This window comes from Cupressus sempervirens, chromosome 7 (genome assembly GCF_028749045.1).
Source record: "Cupressus sempervirens isolate cs-2001-9-10 chromosome 7, ASM2874904v1, whole genome shotgun sequence".
Classification (NCBI taxonomy): Eukaryota; Viridiplantae; Streptophyta; class Pinopsida; order Cupressales; family Cupressaceae; genus Cupressus; species Cupressus sempervirens.
Genome location: NC_143124.1, coordinates 176,315,772 through 176,335,143, shown reverse-complemented (window position 1 = coordinate 176,335,143; position 19,372 = coordinate 176,315,772). Strand labels below are relative to the sequence as shown.

The 19,372-nt window shown below is 35.6% G+C and overlaps 1 protein-coding gene across 2 annotated transcripts; it reads right to left on the bottom strand.

Moving 5' to 3' along the window:
• Positions 1–10,023: 10,023 nt before the first annotated feature.
• LOC149546082 (uncharacterized) lies at positions 10,024–18,465 on the bottom strand. Of its 2 annotated transcripts, none has more exons than XM_089790991.1 (3): positions 18,261–18,465; positions 13,694–18,058; positions 10,024–13,075 (listed from the first exon to the last, which is right to left on the bottom strand). In XM_089790991.1, exons 2-3 carry the CDS (start codon positions 17,822–17,824, stop codon positions 10,286–10,288), a joined length of 6,921 nt encoding a protein of 2,306 aa, XP_089647117.1. In that variant the 5' UTR covers positions 17,825–18,058; positions 18,261–18,465; the 3' UTR covers positions 10,024–10,285. The 2 variants fall into 2 exon arrangements, with proteins under 2 accessions (XP_089647117.1, XP_089647119.1); XM_089790993.1 differs by having other exon boundaries at positions 13,694–17,950.
• Positions 18,466–19,372: the final 907 nt, after the last annotated feature.

Below are 19,372 nucleotides of genomic sequence, written 5' to 3'. Positions count from 1 at the left end.
CTCTATTTTAATAGCTTAAAGTCTGAAATACAGCAGCAACCAAAACTGATATGAAATGCTCAACTGAAAACACCAAACTCATGCAAAAAACACACCCAAAAACTCACAAATCTACATTGTTCAGCACAAAGGCAAACTCTGTATGAGCATGCACATGGAATGGCTTCAAACTCCCGTCCTTAGCCTTCCTAAAAACCTGCAAACTCCCATTCTTGGGTCTCCCTGGAAACTTGCAAACTCCCGTTCTTGGGTCTCCTTCTCCACAGGTTTGGCAGCCTCTGAAGAATAACAAAGAAATCAGCAAAATCAAGTTCTGGAATGAGCCCAAAATGCCTCCAAACCCCTTAAAAGAGGGCATAACTGTAACTCACATCCAAAAGAGGTTAATGAAACTTATTTTAATAATAATTTTCATTTATTAGTCCAACGGTTTCCAAAGATTAACCCCCTTTTTCCGAAACTTCACTTTCTTGGGCCTGCCTGCCTTAGCAAAGATTTTTTTTTTTAATTATTTGAAAAGGGGACATGACAAGATGCTTGGGTGAAGGGGTTAGTTGGGCTCACACATGTAGTTGACGAACTCTCCCATGTGTGGAGATGATTGTATATGTTCAATGGAATGTGTCCATCTTGCTTACTTGCATTTTGGGAGTTATAAGGAAGTGTGTGGTTGAAGGACTCTCCCGTGTGTGGAGATGGTTGTATATATATTCAATGGAATGTGCTCATCATATTTACTTGCATTTTGGGAGGTATAAGGAGGTGTGTGGAGGGGAGGATATTGTGAGCCCCGAAAGGGCATGTTGATAATGAGAAGAGGTGCATATTGTGTATCCTAGCTTGGAAATCCTCCTCATGGTGAGAGCTCACCTTCACCCCATATTAGATTCAATTGTTGAATCTTTGTGCAAAGCCTTGGGATGGGATGTGTTGTAATGTATTGTGTTAAAACTTGTCATATTGTTGTGAGTATGCATTGCATGTGAATGTTTAGTATGCAACTATTTATGCCTTGTTTCCCCAAGCTCAGTGGGTGGTCTCCTTGAGGCCTATATTGGGAGGTGAGCCTCCATGGTTCCTATTTTGTCTCTCTTTTGCAGGTATTCACTTGAAGAGCTTGGAAGTTTGATGTTTATGAAGTTTATTCTTTGTATAGGAGAAGACTCATTACTATTGTGTTGTAAATGGAGAGATAAACTCCACTTGTTATGTGAAGAAATTGTATTGTAAGAGTGTAGTATTGTTTCCAATTCATTTGTCCATAGAAGAGGGTTTGAATAATGTATGTACTCAAATGGTCCTTTCAATTGTATATAGCTTGATATGGTCATTCCACCACCCTTGTTCATGCTTGATATTGTGACTTAAATGTGAATTCGAACGTATCATGAAGGAGAAATTTTGTTACATTGATGTAGTTATATTTGTACTTAAGTTTTGGAAATGTGTAGAGAAATGAATTTGAGTCATGTTATACCATTAAGAATGCATTTGACATGATCCCTTTGATATCTTTATCTCCTCAATTACATGAGTATAAATTAGTTGTTTGGCGTTCAGTATTGAAAGTGAGTTAGTTGTAAGATGTGCAATTGATAATAATGAATTTGTAGATAGCTTAGATTATGGAAATATGATGCCATTAAGTATTTTGAATATTTGAAGCAAGTAATTGTAGTTTCCAATGATTTCTTGAGATCTATTTTATAACTAGATTTTGTTAGAAATATGATAGTTTGATTCATGCCAAAATGTTTATTAAAATAGAAAATTTTAATGCATATTGTAAAGATAAACCATCACCAATTCAAATGTAACAACTATAGAGAATGCATGGGAGAAAACTAGATAAACAAGTAAAGCTTAAGAGTGACTTGCAAATGCATATTTACATTCTGGAAAATGTATGGCAAAGCAAAAAAAAGAGTCATTCTATTACAATCAAATAAAATAACAGACTTGGAATCAAATATTAATACTATATATATATATATATATATATATATATATATATATATATATATATATATATATATCAATTCCAAAATCTACCTTAATAAATAAATGACAGACCTAGTCATGATATGATATGACCCTGTTCAAGGGATGGGTACATATAATAATGATTTTTTTTTTATAAAAAGAAAATTAAATACGTTTTAAAATTTCTAACCGACCTAACATAATAATGAAGATATATATTTATTCCTAACTATTCTTCTTACCTAAGCTAGTAGTAATGCATAGTATAAAGTTTTCAAAAAAAAGGAAAAGCACTAATAAAACTACCAACTACCTAGCCGACCACCCTAGGTACTACCACCAAGAAAGAGAAGAAAAATTAAATTAGACAAGCTCATAAAGAAGTCTCCCACCCACGTGACATGCTTGGAAGCAGAAATTCACTCTTACAAGTCATGACTTTGACATGTGTCAGAAAACCCACACTTAATCCATAGGCACCTTGTCCTTGGAAATTTAGCAACATATTAAGCATTCTTTATTCCTACACTTCAAGTCACGCATAGACAAGGACACTCTATCTAACATTCATGTGGAAGTTGACTTACTTGGGAATTGAGTATTGTTTTGAATTAAGCAAAGGAAAAGTACATATTTGACTTCCTTTAAAAGGCACGTAAGCTTGAATTCATCCCAATATATTTGGCAACGACTACCCAGGCAGGAGGATCGATTGCGGCAACGGCTACCCAGGCAGGAGGATCGACTGCCTCAGGTATGCCCCCACCATGACCCCATCCTCATACTCATATGCCTCCTCCGCATGCCATCCTGCCGCCCTGCGCCCCTGTCATCCACATGTCTGACAGTGACGCAGCGAAGTACCTGGAACAGACACGTTCAGGAATACTAACAAGGATAAAAAAAACAACCAGAGTGTAATCTCCTTCTCATTTAAAAAAGCTTAAGGTAGAAACCATATAACAAAAAAAGTGGTAGTTCATACGGGCAAAGGAAAAGCAATTTAGAAAAATATTATTTACAAAAAGCAAAAACTATGTCCAACCATTGTTTATCGTTATCCTTGTTAGTATTCCTAAACGTGTCTGTTCTAGGTACTTTGCTGGGTCACTGTCAGACATGAGGACGACAGGGGCGCAGGGCGACAGGATGGCATGCGGAGGAGGCATATGAGTATGAGGATGGGGTCATGGTGGGGGCATACCCGAGGCAGTCGATTCTCCTGCCTGGGTAGCCGTTGCCATCGATTGCCTTGGTATGCCCCCCATCCCCATCCTCATGCCTCCTCATGCCCAACGATCCATACCATCTTGCGTCCTACGGCCGTACTCATGCCTGAGCGTGACAAAAGAAGTACTCGGATCCTCATGCCCTCTAATGCATGGCTGGATATCTGTTCTCGTATGGATCCATGTCCCCCATGCCTCGGTAACGTAACTCTGTCAGTGCTGCAGCACTTTGTACTGTGCAAGTGAAAAAGTATGGCATTCAAATAATAATTCTTTTCTTAATGAAAATTAATTATTGAATTCTTTAAATACATAGGCATATATTGTTATTATATTATTGTTAATATATAGAAAGTTTTAATGTATGAAATATAGTGATCACTTATTTTTCTTTTTAAGTGGGGAATAGGAATATTGTGTCTTGGAAAGGGCAAATTTTTTATAAATTTCTTTTTAAAAATAAAATATAATTATAATATAATTAAATAAAATTTAAAATATTATATATAACTAAGTTATATTTTCTTAAATTTTTAATATTTACATTCTAATAAAATTGAAATCAGTAAAAAAATATATAATTAAATATAGAAGATAAATTCATGCATTCATACTAAGCCAAAAAAAAATTATCTACACTTCAAGTAGATATATTCACATATTTCTTAATTGTGTTTATTTTAGTTAGTGCATTAATAAAAATTAATATTAAAAGTTAACTATAAAAATATCCAACAAAATCTTTATTTTTAATATTAAAATTCTACATGTAAATAATATTATTAAATAAAAACTTATTATTATATATATATATATATAAGTTTAATTAATTGAAAATTATATATTGAAATTTATAAGAAAATATTTTAAAAGATTTTTCTATACAATAATAATCAAATTCTTGTGCAATTAATTAGAAACATATAAAAATAGATATAGTTTCTAGTTAAAAAAATTTACTAGATTTTTTTTTATATCTATATAGATATAGATATAAATATAGAATTTTTTTTTTATATAGATATAGATATAGTTTCTAGTAAAAAAAACTAGAAACTATATCTATATCTATAAAAAAAATAAAAATAAACTTATATTACATAATCTTTCTAATTTATATTCTATATTTATGAGTAAAAAATTACATAATCTTTCTAATTTATATTCTATATTTTTCACTTGTTTTAGTTTCTATTTACATAATGCTTCATCTTTCACTTAGTCACCTTATACCAACATTTTATTTTGATTAGAATCTTAACAAAATTAATCTCTACACTTATGGTTATTCTTTTTTCTAACATATCATTTTATTTTATTTTTGTTTTAATCATCATCATTATTCATTTTAACCTAATTTAAGATCGCTCATAATTCTTAAATCACCATCTTAAACTTTCACAACATTCTCTCCCTCTCTCAAAAAATCAAATTATCTTTTAATATTTACCACACCCTTGGCTGGTCCATTTATTCTTTACAATATTCACTTTATCCTTTTATTCTTTACTAATCTTTCTAATTTATCTTCTATATTTATGAGTAAAAAATTACATAATCTTTCTAATTTATATTCTATATTTTTCACTTGTTTTAGTTTCTATTTACATAATGCTTCATTTTTCACTTAGTCACCTTATACCAACATTTTATTTTGATTAAAATCTTAACAAAATTAATCTTTACATTTATGGTTATTCTTTTTTCTGACATATCATTTTTTTTTCTTCGTTTTAATCATCATCATTATTCATTCTATCCTAATTTAAGATCACTCATAATTCTGTCCTTTTATTCTTTACTAATCTTTCTAATTTATATTCTATATTTATGAGTAAAAAATTGCATAATCTTTCTAATTTATATTCTATAGTTTTCACTTGTTTTAGTTTCTATTTACATAATGCTTCATTTTTCACTTAGTCACCTTATACCATCATTTTATTTTGATTAGAAGCTTAACAAAATTAATCTCTACATTTATGGTTTTTTTTTTTTCTAACATATCATTTTTTTTTCTTTGTTTTAATCATCATCATTATTCATTTTTAAGATCACTCATAATTCTTAAATCACCCTCTTAAACTTTCACAACATTCTCTCCCTCTCTCCAAAAATCAAATTATCTTTTTATATTTACCACACCCTTGTCTATCACTTGATCCCTTTTATTCTAGTAAAAAAACTAGAAATTATATCTATATCTATAAAAAAAAAATTATATCTATATCTATATAGATATTAAAAAAAAATTCTAGTAAAAGATTTTAACTAGAAACTATATCTATTTTTATATGTTTCTAATTAATTGCACAAGAATTTGATTATTATTATATAGAAAAATCTTTTAAAATATTTTCTTAAAAATTTCAATATATAATTTTCAATTAATTAAACTTAAATATATATAATAATAAGTTTTTATTTAATAATATTAAATTCATTATTTACATGTAGAATTTTAATTTTAAAAATAAAAATTTTGTTGGATATTTTTATAGTTAACTTTTAATATTAATTTTTATTAATGCACTAACTAAAATAAACACAATTAAGAAATATGTGAATATATCTACTTGAAGTGTAGATAAATTTTTTTTGGCTTAGTATGAATGCATGAATTTAGTACTTAGGCGGAAATGGTTAAAATTACTTTGTCAATTAAGAAAAAGAAATTGGAAATTTTTAATAAATATATTTTAGTTGCACAATAATGTTAAATTTGTGTTTTGATTTAAAATAATTACTTTTAATTTTATTATCTTTAAATTAAAAACACTTTAAAAAATATTTCTATCTTTTATAGTTAAAATTATGAAATCTCTAAAATTATTAGTATATTTAATTATATATTTTTCTACCGATCTCAATTTTATTAGAATGTAAATATTAAAAATTTAAGAAAATATAACTCAGTTATATATAATATATTAAATTTTATTTAATTATATTATAATAAAAAAATATAAATATTAAAAAAAAAGAAATTTATAAAAAATTTGCCCTTTCCAAGACACAATATTCCTATTCCCCACTTAAAAAGAAAAATAAGTGATCACTATATTTCATACTTTAAAACTTTCTATACATTAACAAGAATATAATAACAATATATGCCTATGTATTTAAAGAATTCGATAATTAATTTTCATTAAGAAAAGAATTATTATTTGAATACCATACTTTTTCACTTGCACAGTACAAAGTGCTGCAGCACTGACAAAGTTACGTTACCGAGGCGTGGGGGACATGGATCCATACGGGAACAGATATCCAACCATGCATCGGAGGGCATGAGGATCTGAGTACTTCCTTTGTCACACTCAGGCATGAGTACGACCGTTGGACGCAAGATGGTATGGATCATTGGGCATGAGGAGGCATGAGGATGGGGATGGAGGGCATACCGAGGCAGTCGATCCTCCTGCCTGGGTAGTCATTGCCAATATATTCTATTGAGCACCTCCTCCATTAGTATTAAGTTAAATTTGCATGATTAGGTATCAGTGTTAAGTTGGGGGTTTATGAAAATTATGGAACTATTAAAATAAGATTAAAGGAATCTAAGGAATTAACAAACCAAATTAGAGTCAAATCAATATAGGTGGGTTTTCTAGGAAAGAGCAAAATGCATTATTTGTTTTGACTTATTTTAATTTATTTATAATTGGATTTAGTTTATTTAGATTTTAAAATGTGAATTAGATGACAAGTTAAAGGAGATATATATATATTGCTAAGGGTAGCATAGGTGGAAATGAAATGATGATAGTTTTATTGATGATTAGTCGAATAATAAATGTAAGGTAATAATATTAGTTCATTTTATGTGATAGTAATGTTAACTATTAAAGAAGAATGCATACTCAAGTAGGAGGTATGGGTGTGTTCAAATTTTAAAATAATGGAATATTAATATAAAGAAAATTATTAAAATAAAGGTAAACTCAATATTAATGGAATTAAAAGGATGAAAGGATAAAACTCCTTCACATTGCATTCCTAAATCTTCACCATTACTCTAACAAGTTGGGTTATACTCACACATCATAGTGCTTCACCTTGAGGGCTCTTATCCATAGCATTTCAACGTAGTTTTGCATCCTGTAGCTAGCAACTATGTATTTCCTCATAGGAAACTTGAATCTAGATTTTTGAGTAGGATAACTTCACTCCTTTATCAAATTTGTTGTTGTGTTTTTACCTTGAAAAGTTATGGCATGACAAATGTGATACGACTAGATAATAATAATAAAGTGAATATCTATCTTTTCAAGTTGGTATTTGTCTACTTTAAAATTATTAAAATAATGAATAAAGTGTTTATTTATAATATCCTAATAAAGTAATAACATAAGAAATTGAAATATTAATCATATTTTTAAATTGATAATTGCTAAATCTCATTCAACTTATAATTATCCATAAGTATTAAATTAGAAATCAATAGGTTTACAACAAAGACAATAAATTGATAGCTAATCAAAGTATTCACAAGGAATGTGAAACAACTAGATAATAATAATAAAGTGAATATCTATCTTTTCAAGTTGGTATTTCTCTAATTTAAAATGATAAATAAAATCATTTAAAATTATGAAAATAGTGAATAAAGTGTCTATTTATAATATCCTAATAAAGTAATAACATAAGAAATTGAAATACTAATCATATTTTGCTAATGGATTTTCTTTGGTCCTCCCCTCGAGGCTCCCGTGTGCTTGGAATTTGTAGGTGGCAATTATGCCCCCACCCCTCAACCTTCCCCTAGCCAAACCCTTGTTAAGGGTAGGAAGAACAAGATGGCCCTAGAATAGATTGCTAATAAGAGAACTAAAATGGAAAAGAGGGTGGAGGTGGAAATTTGGGGATTCGGATGAGGAAGTTGGTGGGGGTAGAAGAAGGTCGGGAAGAATTGCTAAAGACTTGTGGAAGATTTAAGCAACTGGCTTGTCACTCTCAAGAGGATGGAGAGGATGACACTAACTTTGAGGAGAGTAACAAGAAATCGGGGGATGACCAGGAGAAGGGGAAAGATGAAACGAAGAAGGTGCAGAAATGGGTTGATACCCTAGATGGTACATGGGATTTTGAGGTAGACAATCCCATCAAGGACCCCTCCCTTGACCCCACCCATGTCTCTACCACCATCACCTAGCCTCCAACTGACAACCAGGAGAACTCCAAAACCATGATTGACTCCCCTGACACCATATTCTCCCCGGTCAAAAAAGATGGTCTAATTAACCTAAAGGCCCCCACTAACAATCTTGTGGTGTAGGATAGCAACAAAAATTTGGCAAACAATGAGATGTTAAGTTGGGAACGGAGGAGAAAGGGGAGGTTACCTAGAAGGATCTCCAGGAGCTCAAAGACAGGTGCAATGTTGTGGATGAGGGCTTCTCCCTATTCTCAAAGTTCACCCTTAAGGTGACTCACACCACTGCTACTACTCTGCAGCTGTTGGTTGATGCGTCGAAGGAGGACAACCTAGGCAAGGAGGACTCAAAGCTTCTCTATGGCTTCCTTGCTAAAGACTAGGCCAAGGCGCCCCTGGCTAGAAAAGGAAAGAAAAAAGATGCCACTTAGTGGCCTTTTATTTTCTGTTGTGTTTGGTACTCTGTTAGTTTTCACTCTCCATCATTTGTTGATGGTTTTGTTTTTTTGGTCAAATTTTGTTCTGGGCTATAGGTGATACAATGCGATGACCATCTATATGCTTTTTGTTAAACTGTTAAACTCTACTGGTCCTAAGGGTTGGATCCCTAGTACTTTTAATTAACGTTATTCTACTACTTTTTTTTTTGATGTAAAACATTAAGGGTGTTGTGTGTGGTTGTCTGTTGGTTGTTGGCTAGCTTTTTGTTGGTTGTGCCACCACTGTTGTAATGAGCCAACCCCTAGTTTTGGTTGCTTTTATATCAAAAACATTATATTGATCAACTCGTAAACTAAGAAAACACATGAATTAAGAGTATCAAATTTTTAGACTAATCTTTAATCATTGGATAAAAAGACTTGATTGACACACAACCCGTACAAGTCAAACGTATTGCAATAAATGTTTGAATTGATATTTTGGTTTTTTATATGACCAAAATATGGAAGCAGATGCATTAACAAGACATGAAGAAACTAAAAGCCTAAAAAGCAATCACCCTACAATCAAATGATCTTTCAACACTAGGATAGATATCTATCGAGTATTACTATTATTAATTTATTTAAACTTTGATTTCTAAGCCTCATTATGCAATCACCCTAGCATATTCAGATGCTAGTATAGTACACTAACAAAATTTGGGCTAGTCTAGTAGACTTGGGCAAGATTAAAAAAGAAGCAATGATAAGCACTTGGTCAATTTAGGCACTAAAAGTTTAGATTATTTGTCACCGAAACACATTGATCATATTATAGATTAAGTAAAAAAAATTAATCCTAATTTTTATTTATAATTTCAACTATATTCAATTTAATTTCAACTATCTTCGATTTACATGTAATGCTATGTTTAGAAATCAAAATCTTTTCTAAGAAAGCTATGATTTTGCTCTCCTTATATTCTTATTTTTTCTTTAACTAGTTTTTAATAGTTAATCATTTATTTTTTTTAAAAATTACATTTTATTTAAATGATATGAAACAAACTTACAAATAAGAAAGGTTAATATCACTTTGTACAATAAAAAGTAATTATCAATTAATTAATATTAAAAAATAATATTTAATCCAATCTGAATGCCTAATAAAAATAGAGAGTGAATCCCACAGGAAATAGAGCCTTCATAGCTCCTGATTTAACAGTACGCATTAAAAGAGAGAATATCCCTATATAGGTTAAAAATTAATAATTACACGCTAAGATTATCGTCTTACGCAATAGAAGACAATTACCATATACAATCATATCATTAACTGACCTCTAAAAACACTATATAGTTATTAATGCTATCTAAAAAAACTACTGACATCAACAAAGACGAGTACATCAGACTCCAAAACTAAACGGACGATTCCACAAATACACTGGACAAACAAAATTTTGAAAAGCAGAGAAGGCAGGGGATGGCTCTTACATCAGTGCTGCAACTTGGGGTTTCAGACTTTCGGCCAGATTCTCAAAACTGCGGGCCAGCTGAATCTCATCCAATGTCTGTTCAAAGGTTCCGCCTCCTTTTTTGGCCATTTCAATCAGGATGTTCGTTGTCTGATCTGTTCCAAACATAATTGTATGCAGTGTCAATCTGGGCTCAGCTCTTTTCATTCTGTCCACATAATACAGGGGATCCCCTCCACCATTGTTTCCACCATCACTCAGGAAGATGACTACGGGTTTTTTAACATTCACAGAATGGTGTCGAGCTCCTTTCATTATTATTTTCTCAGCAGCATCTAACCCCGCAGAGTAGGTAGTTCCTCCACGATCGTAAAACTGAACAAGGCGATTGACAATAGCCTCCTGCATATCCTCCATCTCTACAGCTACTTCGGCGCTATCATCAAACAGAACCACAGATACAGAATCATCAGAAATTGTTCTCAGGCGGGCTTGTATAAACCTCAGAATAGCTTCATATACACATCCAAGCCTACAATCATGATTATTGAAGGTTGCAAGAGTGGGAATTATGTCTGGTGAACCCATGGAACCTGATCTGTCAATGGTGAATATGACATGGTGAGGGACATTTGTAGAATGGTCGCACCCAAAATGATGGCCGTCATCAGTGATATATCCTCCAGAGCTCACATTCTGTCCAGTGCTCTTGATAGGTGGATGCCAGAGTTTTTCAGTGCAATATGATTTGTCAAAACTACCTGACTCTGTTTCATGCTCCTCAGATTTACAATAGTGATTACATCGGTCAAACTCTTCTCTCTCTTCTTCGGTGCAAGGATCAACAAATCTAACATATTGCCAGTAGGTCTCATGAGTCATCTCGTCTTTGGGGACATCTACATCAGGTCCATATTTTACTGTTTCGTGCCTCGAACCATCATAGAGGTTGCCAGTGCATTTGCTGGAGCCAGGACAAGGAACTAGATGGATATGCCCTCGCCCCTGTTTCTTGCAATACATGTTACACATCTCTGCTTCCCCTAACTCTCCCCATTTATACTTACGGTCTTGAATATCAATATCTTCACCCTCTGAAATGAATCTTACATTTCTCATATTGCCATGCACTGTATCGTGCAAGCCTGAGTGATCTATTGGGAGCTGGCAGAAATAATCACAAGATTGGCACCTGGTGTTGCAATAATGCACAGAATCTTCTTTTTTTGTGTGAACATGTGGACCTTGATGGTTTCTTTCGTAGGGAGGAATGGGAATGCAACAGCATTTGCGCAGGCCATTTTGCTCTGACACAAGTTCATACTCAAAAGATCCCCTCTGGCCCTGAAAAACCCGGGTTTGTTTGACAAGCTCGGTGAAGATTTCACATATTCCTGGCATCTCGCATTCATGGGTGCATGCATGCTCATTTCCACACAAATGCTCTGCATTTTGATCCAAATCATGGAAATGATCTTTAACCCCACATGTCCTACTGCACCCATCTATGGTGCATTTGCTCTGACAGTATCTCTCATGGCACTGATGTGTTTCGTGGGTGGATTCAATTGCCACAGCGCAGGGATTGCCGCAGCTTGGAAGAGAACATTTGGAGCTGCACATGTGTTGAGGAGAATTGCACTTGTGCTGGCCAGGGTGCCCTGGTGCCAGAGAACATCGCTGATTACAATTTGAAGAGTTTTCATTTAAGTAACAGTTCTCACCACATGTATGATTTTGTTTTTTGCAATTATGATCTCCTTCATGCCCTCCTAAATCCCCACATAAGCTTATGCTGTCTCCTTCTCGAGCACAATAAGTGCAATTTTCTGTACACGAATGACTCCCCATACAAGAATGTTGATCACCATGGCCTTTCTCCATCACACACCTCCAGAAGCAAACAGAACATTTGCATCCACAAACAATGAGGCTTTGCTTTACTTTTCCAAGAGCTACATCAGCCTCTAGTTGCAGTCTTTGCACCTCGTCATTATCAGAGAAATCTGAGGTGTTTGAACTTATCCACTGCTTAACTCTGGCATGCCTTCTGTCTGCCAGCGCCTCCAGAAAGTTCTCAAATGAAGAATGCCACTCTTCGCCGTTGCTGCCATTCCTGGGGAAAAACATCTCCAGTTTCGACCTGATTTGAGAAAAAACGTCTCTTACAGTAACTGGAGTTTCTGACTCTGAACAAGGTGAGAGATACAATCCTGTATCTCTTATGTTCCACAAAAAATCACCAACAACAACAGGAAAATCAAGAACTTCTTCCTGTGTATCAAAATTATCCAAAACCCTCAATTCTTCATTTGTATCTGTCACAGAAAGGCATCCCATGTGGACCGCAGACATAAGATTTCTCCTCAGAATATCAACTGTTACAGCAACTCGCTTGCTGTCAATAGAAGTCCAGTCTTTTGCTGCTATCTGGGCTATTATAAGCTTCAGATCCCTCAAAAAGGTGAATCCACTGTCGTAGCAAGAATCAATTCTTTCTGCCACTGTTTCTGCTAGCTCACTCAGGCTCTCTCTATAATACTCTGATCTATTATAAGGAGCCATAGCAGCAATCTCTACCTTGCCATCGTACATTTTCAAAATGAAATTCTCTTGCGATTTGCTGCAAATTTGCGAAATCTTCTGATGAAATTCTTGCATAAGATCTTCTACATCGGATGTATCCACATCCTTGATTGCAATGTAAAATAGACCTTTAAATAACTTTTTGTCCTGCTTCAGTAGATGAATACCACTCTGGAAACGACTGAACGCAGATTCTGTGTCCTTGTCCAAGTGAAAATCCTGTAATACCAAATAAAGGTTTAGAGTAGAAAAAAAGTTATTGATGTTATATATCTCATACAAACTGAGCTCCTCTCTCCCTTTGTCATATTGTACTATAGTTAGCTGGGGTCCCATGGGCACCCGCTTGCTTAAAAATAGAGCGGCTGCTGCTGAGCTTTTTTAGGAACATTTAAAGGGGAGCGATCTCATGGACAATACATATAAATCTACTTTGATCTCATGGACAATACATATAAATCTGCTTTAAAAAATTAGCTCCTAAATTGAAGGAACTATTAAAAATATAAATTGTTGTTTTTAAAATTTTTGGAAGGATGATTTCAATTTGGAGGGAAAATGAAGGGTAGGTTCTTGCCAAGTGGCAGAATTCTTCCCTAAACAGTAGGGGCTATTTCCAACCCCCCACCTTTTGCATCCGCTCAACTAAAAAGTAGGGGCTCCTAGTTAATAGGAAAAGATTCCAAATTAAGCTTTAGCCCCCCAGAATATTATCATGGGACCTCCAGCTCCTTAAATATAGAGCCCAAGCCCCCCCCCATGGGACCCCAGGGTTAGGCAGAACAGGGTTTAAACAATAACAGTAGAAACGCTAGGGGTTAGAGAGAAATGGCACACCTTTTTGTTGAATATTGTAATGTTGCTCACAGAGGCGTTGAGAACAGAGAGAAGCATGTCCTCCTGTTCACTTCTCTCAAAACTGCCGAGCCCCTCAAAATCTAAGAGCACATACAAGCAACTGCTTCCATCGCTGCCATCTCCATCTTTGTCGGTTGCAATGGTCATCCATACACCATCTGTGCACCTGCCACCTGCAACATCAAGAAGCGACCCTGATAGATGATTTAACAAATATGATTTTCCACTGCTTTGCTTCCCCATGGAAGAAATGACCTTAATCTTGCCCTTCCAACTGTTGAGGACAGCATCATAGAACCCAAAACGTATAGAGTAAGCAAGTGATACACTGTCCACGTAACTAACATCAGGGGGTATTTGAAGTCCATCCTTCAGAGCTACCATAGCATTGTTTTCTGCACGAGCTATTTGCATGGGAACAAGGGAAACAAGCTTCCGAACCCACATTCCCATTTTCACCTGTGTCTGGTGCTCAGCTCCGGCTGAAATTGAGCAATCCTCTACATTGTTTACATTAAAGTGAATCTCCATACTTGAAAAATCTTTATCTTTTCCGGCCTTCAGTTGTCTGATTAGAGCTTCTAAATATGCGAGACATGCCTCACAATTGGAGCAAGCAGATCTGCTCCTTTCCATCACCACTTTGAATGTAATGCACTTCTTTGCATCCGGAAACAGCTTAGGTGTTATAGCAAACTTGTCAAAAATATGATAGATGTAACCCAAATAAGGGCACGACCCAGCAATTTCTGTTTCATCTTCAGGAGCAGCTTTAATATGACCCACTTGCTGCAACTGTACTACTTCCCTAGCTAAAGCAGTTTTGAGGACATAAGAAAGGATGAAACCAGGAGCATCTACAGGGCTATATAGTAAAAGCTGACTTTGTGATCCAAAGTTTGTAACTTTTGCCACAAGTTGTTCCAAATCAGATATTCCACAATCTCTTGCGTTCAAAGGGATTGTCTTTAAGTAGTTCATGGTATCACCCAAAACATAAATATCAAGCACTTTTCCAGGAGTTGGATGCCCTGTAACCTTAATATCAATATCTTCGTCCTGACCTAGCAACCGCCTGAAGACAAGGAAGAAATAGCCATCAACAGAAACAGACGCTCTCAAAGAGTGCTCTTGCGGAGGAAGAGAAATATGCCTTGCCTTCATCATAGGCCTCTCGTGAATTTCAGCCACCCTTGCCCTGTTGGTGTCATCAACCAACAAAAGCTCCATTTTTCCTGGAATTAAATGCATCCAGGTAATGATCCTGCTGCCCTTATATGTTTCCAGATTAACCTCAACTCCAGTCCAGTAAACCTTCCGATATGACTCATCAAACTTATATATTACAATCTTTGACCTTTGTTTTTCATAGAGAGCCATAGATCTGGTACCTTCATCTACAGCCAACAAATCAAATCCCCTCCTGAATGTATAAATAGGACGACCCATTTTATTCATATTGAAACCAATTTTTGGACAACGGTACAGATACAAGGAGGAATCTGTAAAATTGTGAATAAAAACCATCAGCTCTCCAGACTTGAGGATGACAACTTTAAATAATCTTTCATGCTGAGTATTAATGACTGCGAACTCTACTGATTCTCCGCATGTTGGAACAATTGGATGCCCGCTGTTGTCATTGAGCTCAGACATGTCTTTTCTCATTGGAGTCAGTTCGCATGCTTTATAAACAATGACAGACGGATGCTCCTCCACAATTGACACCTTCATCTTCATCTCCACTTGCTCGGTAGACTTATTCCATGGCACCCATGAATGGAATGAATATGAATATGAATAAGATGAACGTTTTGTGGTAGCTTCTTCAATATACCTCGTCACCAAGGTGTCATTGTTCACTGTAGACATCTTCTTCTTCAATTCCTGCACAAACTCATCCTCGGCTTCTCTGAATCGCTTCTGCTCCACCTTTCCCAAACTCACCTTCTTCTTCTTGAACACAAGAGCTGACAGCCCCTTTATGTTTTCCATTAACTTCTGTTCCTGGTCTTTATACAGTTCATAACACGCGGTTCTGAGAGCATCGTGAGATATGAGGGCCTCTCTATCAATTGGGGGTAGAGTAGGTTGGGCTTTAGCGAACTTCTCAAACTTAGATAGGATATTGCGTGGCAGACTGCGCGTATTTTGGGTTGTCAAATGCTCTTTTATAAATTCTAACGCAAGACGCTGGTCAGAGCTCAACAAGAAGGCGGTGAAAACTATATTTTTCTCGAGGCACCTCAATCCAATAGGAACAATGTTTTCTACCCAACTACGAATTGCAGAAACAGAGGAAGCTTTATTAACAAGAAAAACAATTCCTTCCATTTCCTTCTTGTCATTGTTACCCGATTTGGTAGGACTAAGCAGAACAAGTATAACTACATCACCTGAAAACGGGAAGTCTTTAAACTCGTTCTTAGTCTGCAGAAACTTTGCCTTTCCATTGATCTTTTTAGAGCAGGGGCACTGAGGGGAACACTTGGCATCAACTTCTTGTCCATAAGAGATAAAAGGCGTCGTCTGCTTTCCTTGACCCGGGCTTTCAACGGTAACAAAATGCTCCTCCTCGCCACATATGAATTTGATTTCCGATCCGAGCAACAGCACCCTCTCATCTCCATTGCTAGCACTGTTCTCGCCTGCTAAAATCCTTGAAAGCTCTCTATGCAGTTCCTCAAATCTGTTGCCGTCGACCTCCATGTCAGAGCATGAGTTCAACTCTTTTGATCTCTCTAAATTTTTGTGCCCATCTCTATATTTTGCTGCGTTGGCTTGGCCTCCCACGAAAAGGAGAACATGATAGCAAAATTCCGGAAGAACTTGGAGAAAACAATTTTCGAACTTCTCTGCTTGAGCAGAACTCCTGGCTAACTCTCTCGTCTTCAAAGATTCCTTCAACTTTGAGTGCTTTTCAAACTCCTGCGGCAGACAATATTCAAGGAGACTTATGAATTGCTCATTACTCAGTCTAGAGTAATCAACATTGGACGCCGATGACCAGATTTTAAGCGTATTGTCGAACTCAGAAGCTTTCATAGACACCTCTTTTGTTTTTCTAGAAGTCCGTGGGCTTCTTTTCTCTGCTGTCAGAAAACAACAGTGCTGATACCCTTCACAGAACATCACTGTTTCATTATAACTGTCCACAGCTGCAACATTTGCGGTCGGTCCTGCCGAAGATTTCCTACTGTTCACTCCTCCGCCAATCCTTAGACTATAACCAGGCAAGAGCTCCACATCATTCTCCGAATTCTTCACACTGGAGACTTGAATTCGTCGTGTACGCTTAGCTTTTGAGCTAGCACTTGTTGCAGAGGCAGCCAGAGTTTCAAAAGGATAGCTCCCCTTGACACAAACATATACAGTATTACAAAGTTCAACAAGGTACCTGATGAAATTGCAAGACGCGTCTTTCCTAGAGGTCTGCTTAAATTGCTCACCTTCATGCCAGTAGAAAACCACAACTCTGCATCCTCCTTCAGGAAGACTGACATATAATCCAGGCTCCAAACTTCTTCCTTCCATCTCTGCAAGAACAGAGTCATCCACCAGACTTTCCTTGCGGAAAAGGTTTACCATCATGGTCTTCTCTCCGTAAAACCCAACTGCAGGTAAGCATAGTTGATTTAGCGAATTGAAATTGATGCGAACCCGCGGGGGTTCACCTAGGTAGGCAGAGGCAGAAGAGGGCACAAGTTTATTACAGAGGCTCAGAACTTCATCCTGTGGAAGTTGAACTTTTTCAACAAAGCTGTAATCCTGCTTGTCAGGCACAATGCGCATAACCCTAAACAGATTAAGAGAAAGCGGTTCCACAACTGCGCTTGCATTCCCACCTTCACCTTCATTTCCAACTCCATTTTGAACATGCAGCGACAAAATGTCAGCAGACGCCGACGTCTCTCCCTCCTCGCTATACATAGGCATAGGGGACTTATCTTTCATGGAATGGACAATGGCAAGTTCTGCCATTTCATTGGTAGCAGACGCCGACGTCTCTCCCTCCTTGCTATACATAGGCATAGGGGACTTATCTTTCATGGAATGGACAATGGCAAGTTCTGTCATTTCATTGGTAGGGACGGAAACAAGATCTGACATGCCGAGAAGGTAGATTAATGGGAGATTATACAGAGACAGTGACAGGGCTCAGTCTCAATCGACAGAAGAAAATGTTTATACATGCAGCGAGAACCAGAAAGAGAAGCCCATTCCCCAGCTCAAAGTCTGTAAATTTAGAAAGAGATTCAGCACACACGGGAGGTCAAACCAATTGGGATTTTAGACAAGCGACGGTACTGGAGCAGAACTAGAAAAAACAAAAGAAAGCTCTACCTGCAACAAATCCAAGCAGTCCTTCACAAAATGACCAAATTACAAGGACTGGCACAAAATTAACAAATTGCAACAGTTCCCTATGGAATGAAAAAATGGAAATATGACAGAGAAAATTTCAATTGGGAATTTATTTAAATTCTTGTTGCATCCAAATTTTACATCTGCTAAAAAGGCAGGCAGGCTAGAATTGTCTACACACCTTATTAAAAATCTTTGTCCTCTATCTGAATCACTGCAACCTCAGATGACGAGCAATCGAAGCGACTGTACCTCTACTCACACAACTCAGCTTGCTCTAAACATCTCCCGTGCTCTCCTTAAAATCAATATTTTCTGTACTTTTTTGTATCGACGATGTCACGATCATGCGTCTCTCTTTAAATTGTTACAGAATCCCCAAAAATGAAGTTCGTGTAACCGTACTTAGAATTTGTGTGAGTGGAATGGAAAAGGCCGGAGTGGAACCTCCATTGTAATTTCTCCCTTGGGAGAAAACTGCTCCGACAGTCCCTTTCACTTACTCCTGCTGCTGCGGAGTTCTAACATCCACTTGTAACTGCCAAGCTTCATGTCATGTTAAAATATCGCCACTCCCCCTCCCACTGAGAAACACAACTCCGCTAGGAATAATGATGACCAAACCACCTCCGTAAAAAATGATGACAAACTAAGCAATACATTATTAAAAATTAAAATCAAAAAACGATTATATGATTTATTTAGGAAACAAATAGGGGAGAGGACCCAATGGTTGAGCAGGGTCCAATAGTCGATCACCCTATTGTGAACATAGAGTCTAATTTTTCAACATATTTTTACTATATATTGTAATTAATTGATCTATTTGTAAATATAAAAAATTCTAAATGTCGATAAAAAAATTTACCAAAACACATGAAAACTTATAAATGTTATAGAAAAAATAAATAAATGAATTCATTAATGAGTGAAATAAATAACTTTTGTTTCAAACAAAATATCATAGCTATCTAATATGTGTGTGTCACTTAAAACATAATATGCTCACTTAAATAAACATTGATATATTAGTGGAGACATACCATTCTTATGTGTACAACTATTGGGGTAGCAATGTATATGCATAAAGTAAACCATATCAATAATATGTATCATCAAAAATATAAAAGGTGAATACCAATAAATGCCTTGTATTTTCTTATGAAATGTGTGAGATTGTGAGAAAAAATTAGTGTTCAACTAATGGTCCCTTTGTGTTGGATATATATTGTATTTTATATAATAATGTGTTGTTTTTATAACAACAAATAATTTTTTTGTGTTAAAGTATGT

Coding starts and splice junctions, on each gene's coding strand:
- LOC149546082 (XM_089790991.1), bottom strand. CDS start 17,824: ATGTCAGATCTTGTTTCCGTCCCTACCAATGAAATGACAGAACTTGCC. Junction 13,076..13,693: donor TTACAATATTCAACAAAAAG/GTGTGCCATTTC, acceptor TTGGTATTACAG/GATTTTCACTTGGACAAGGA.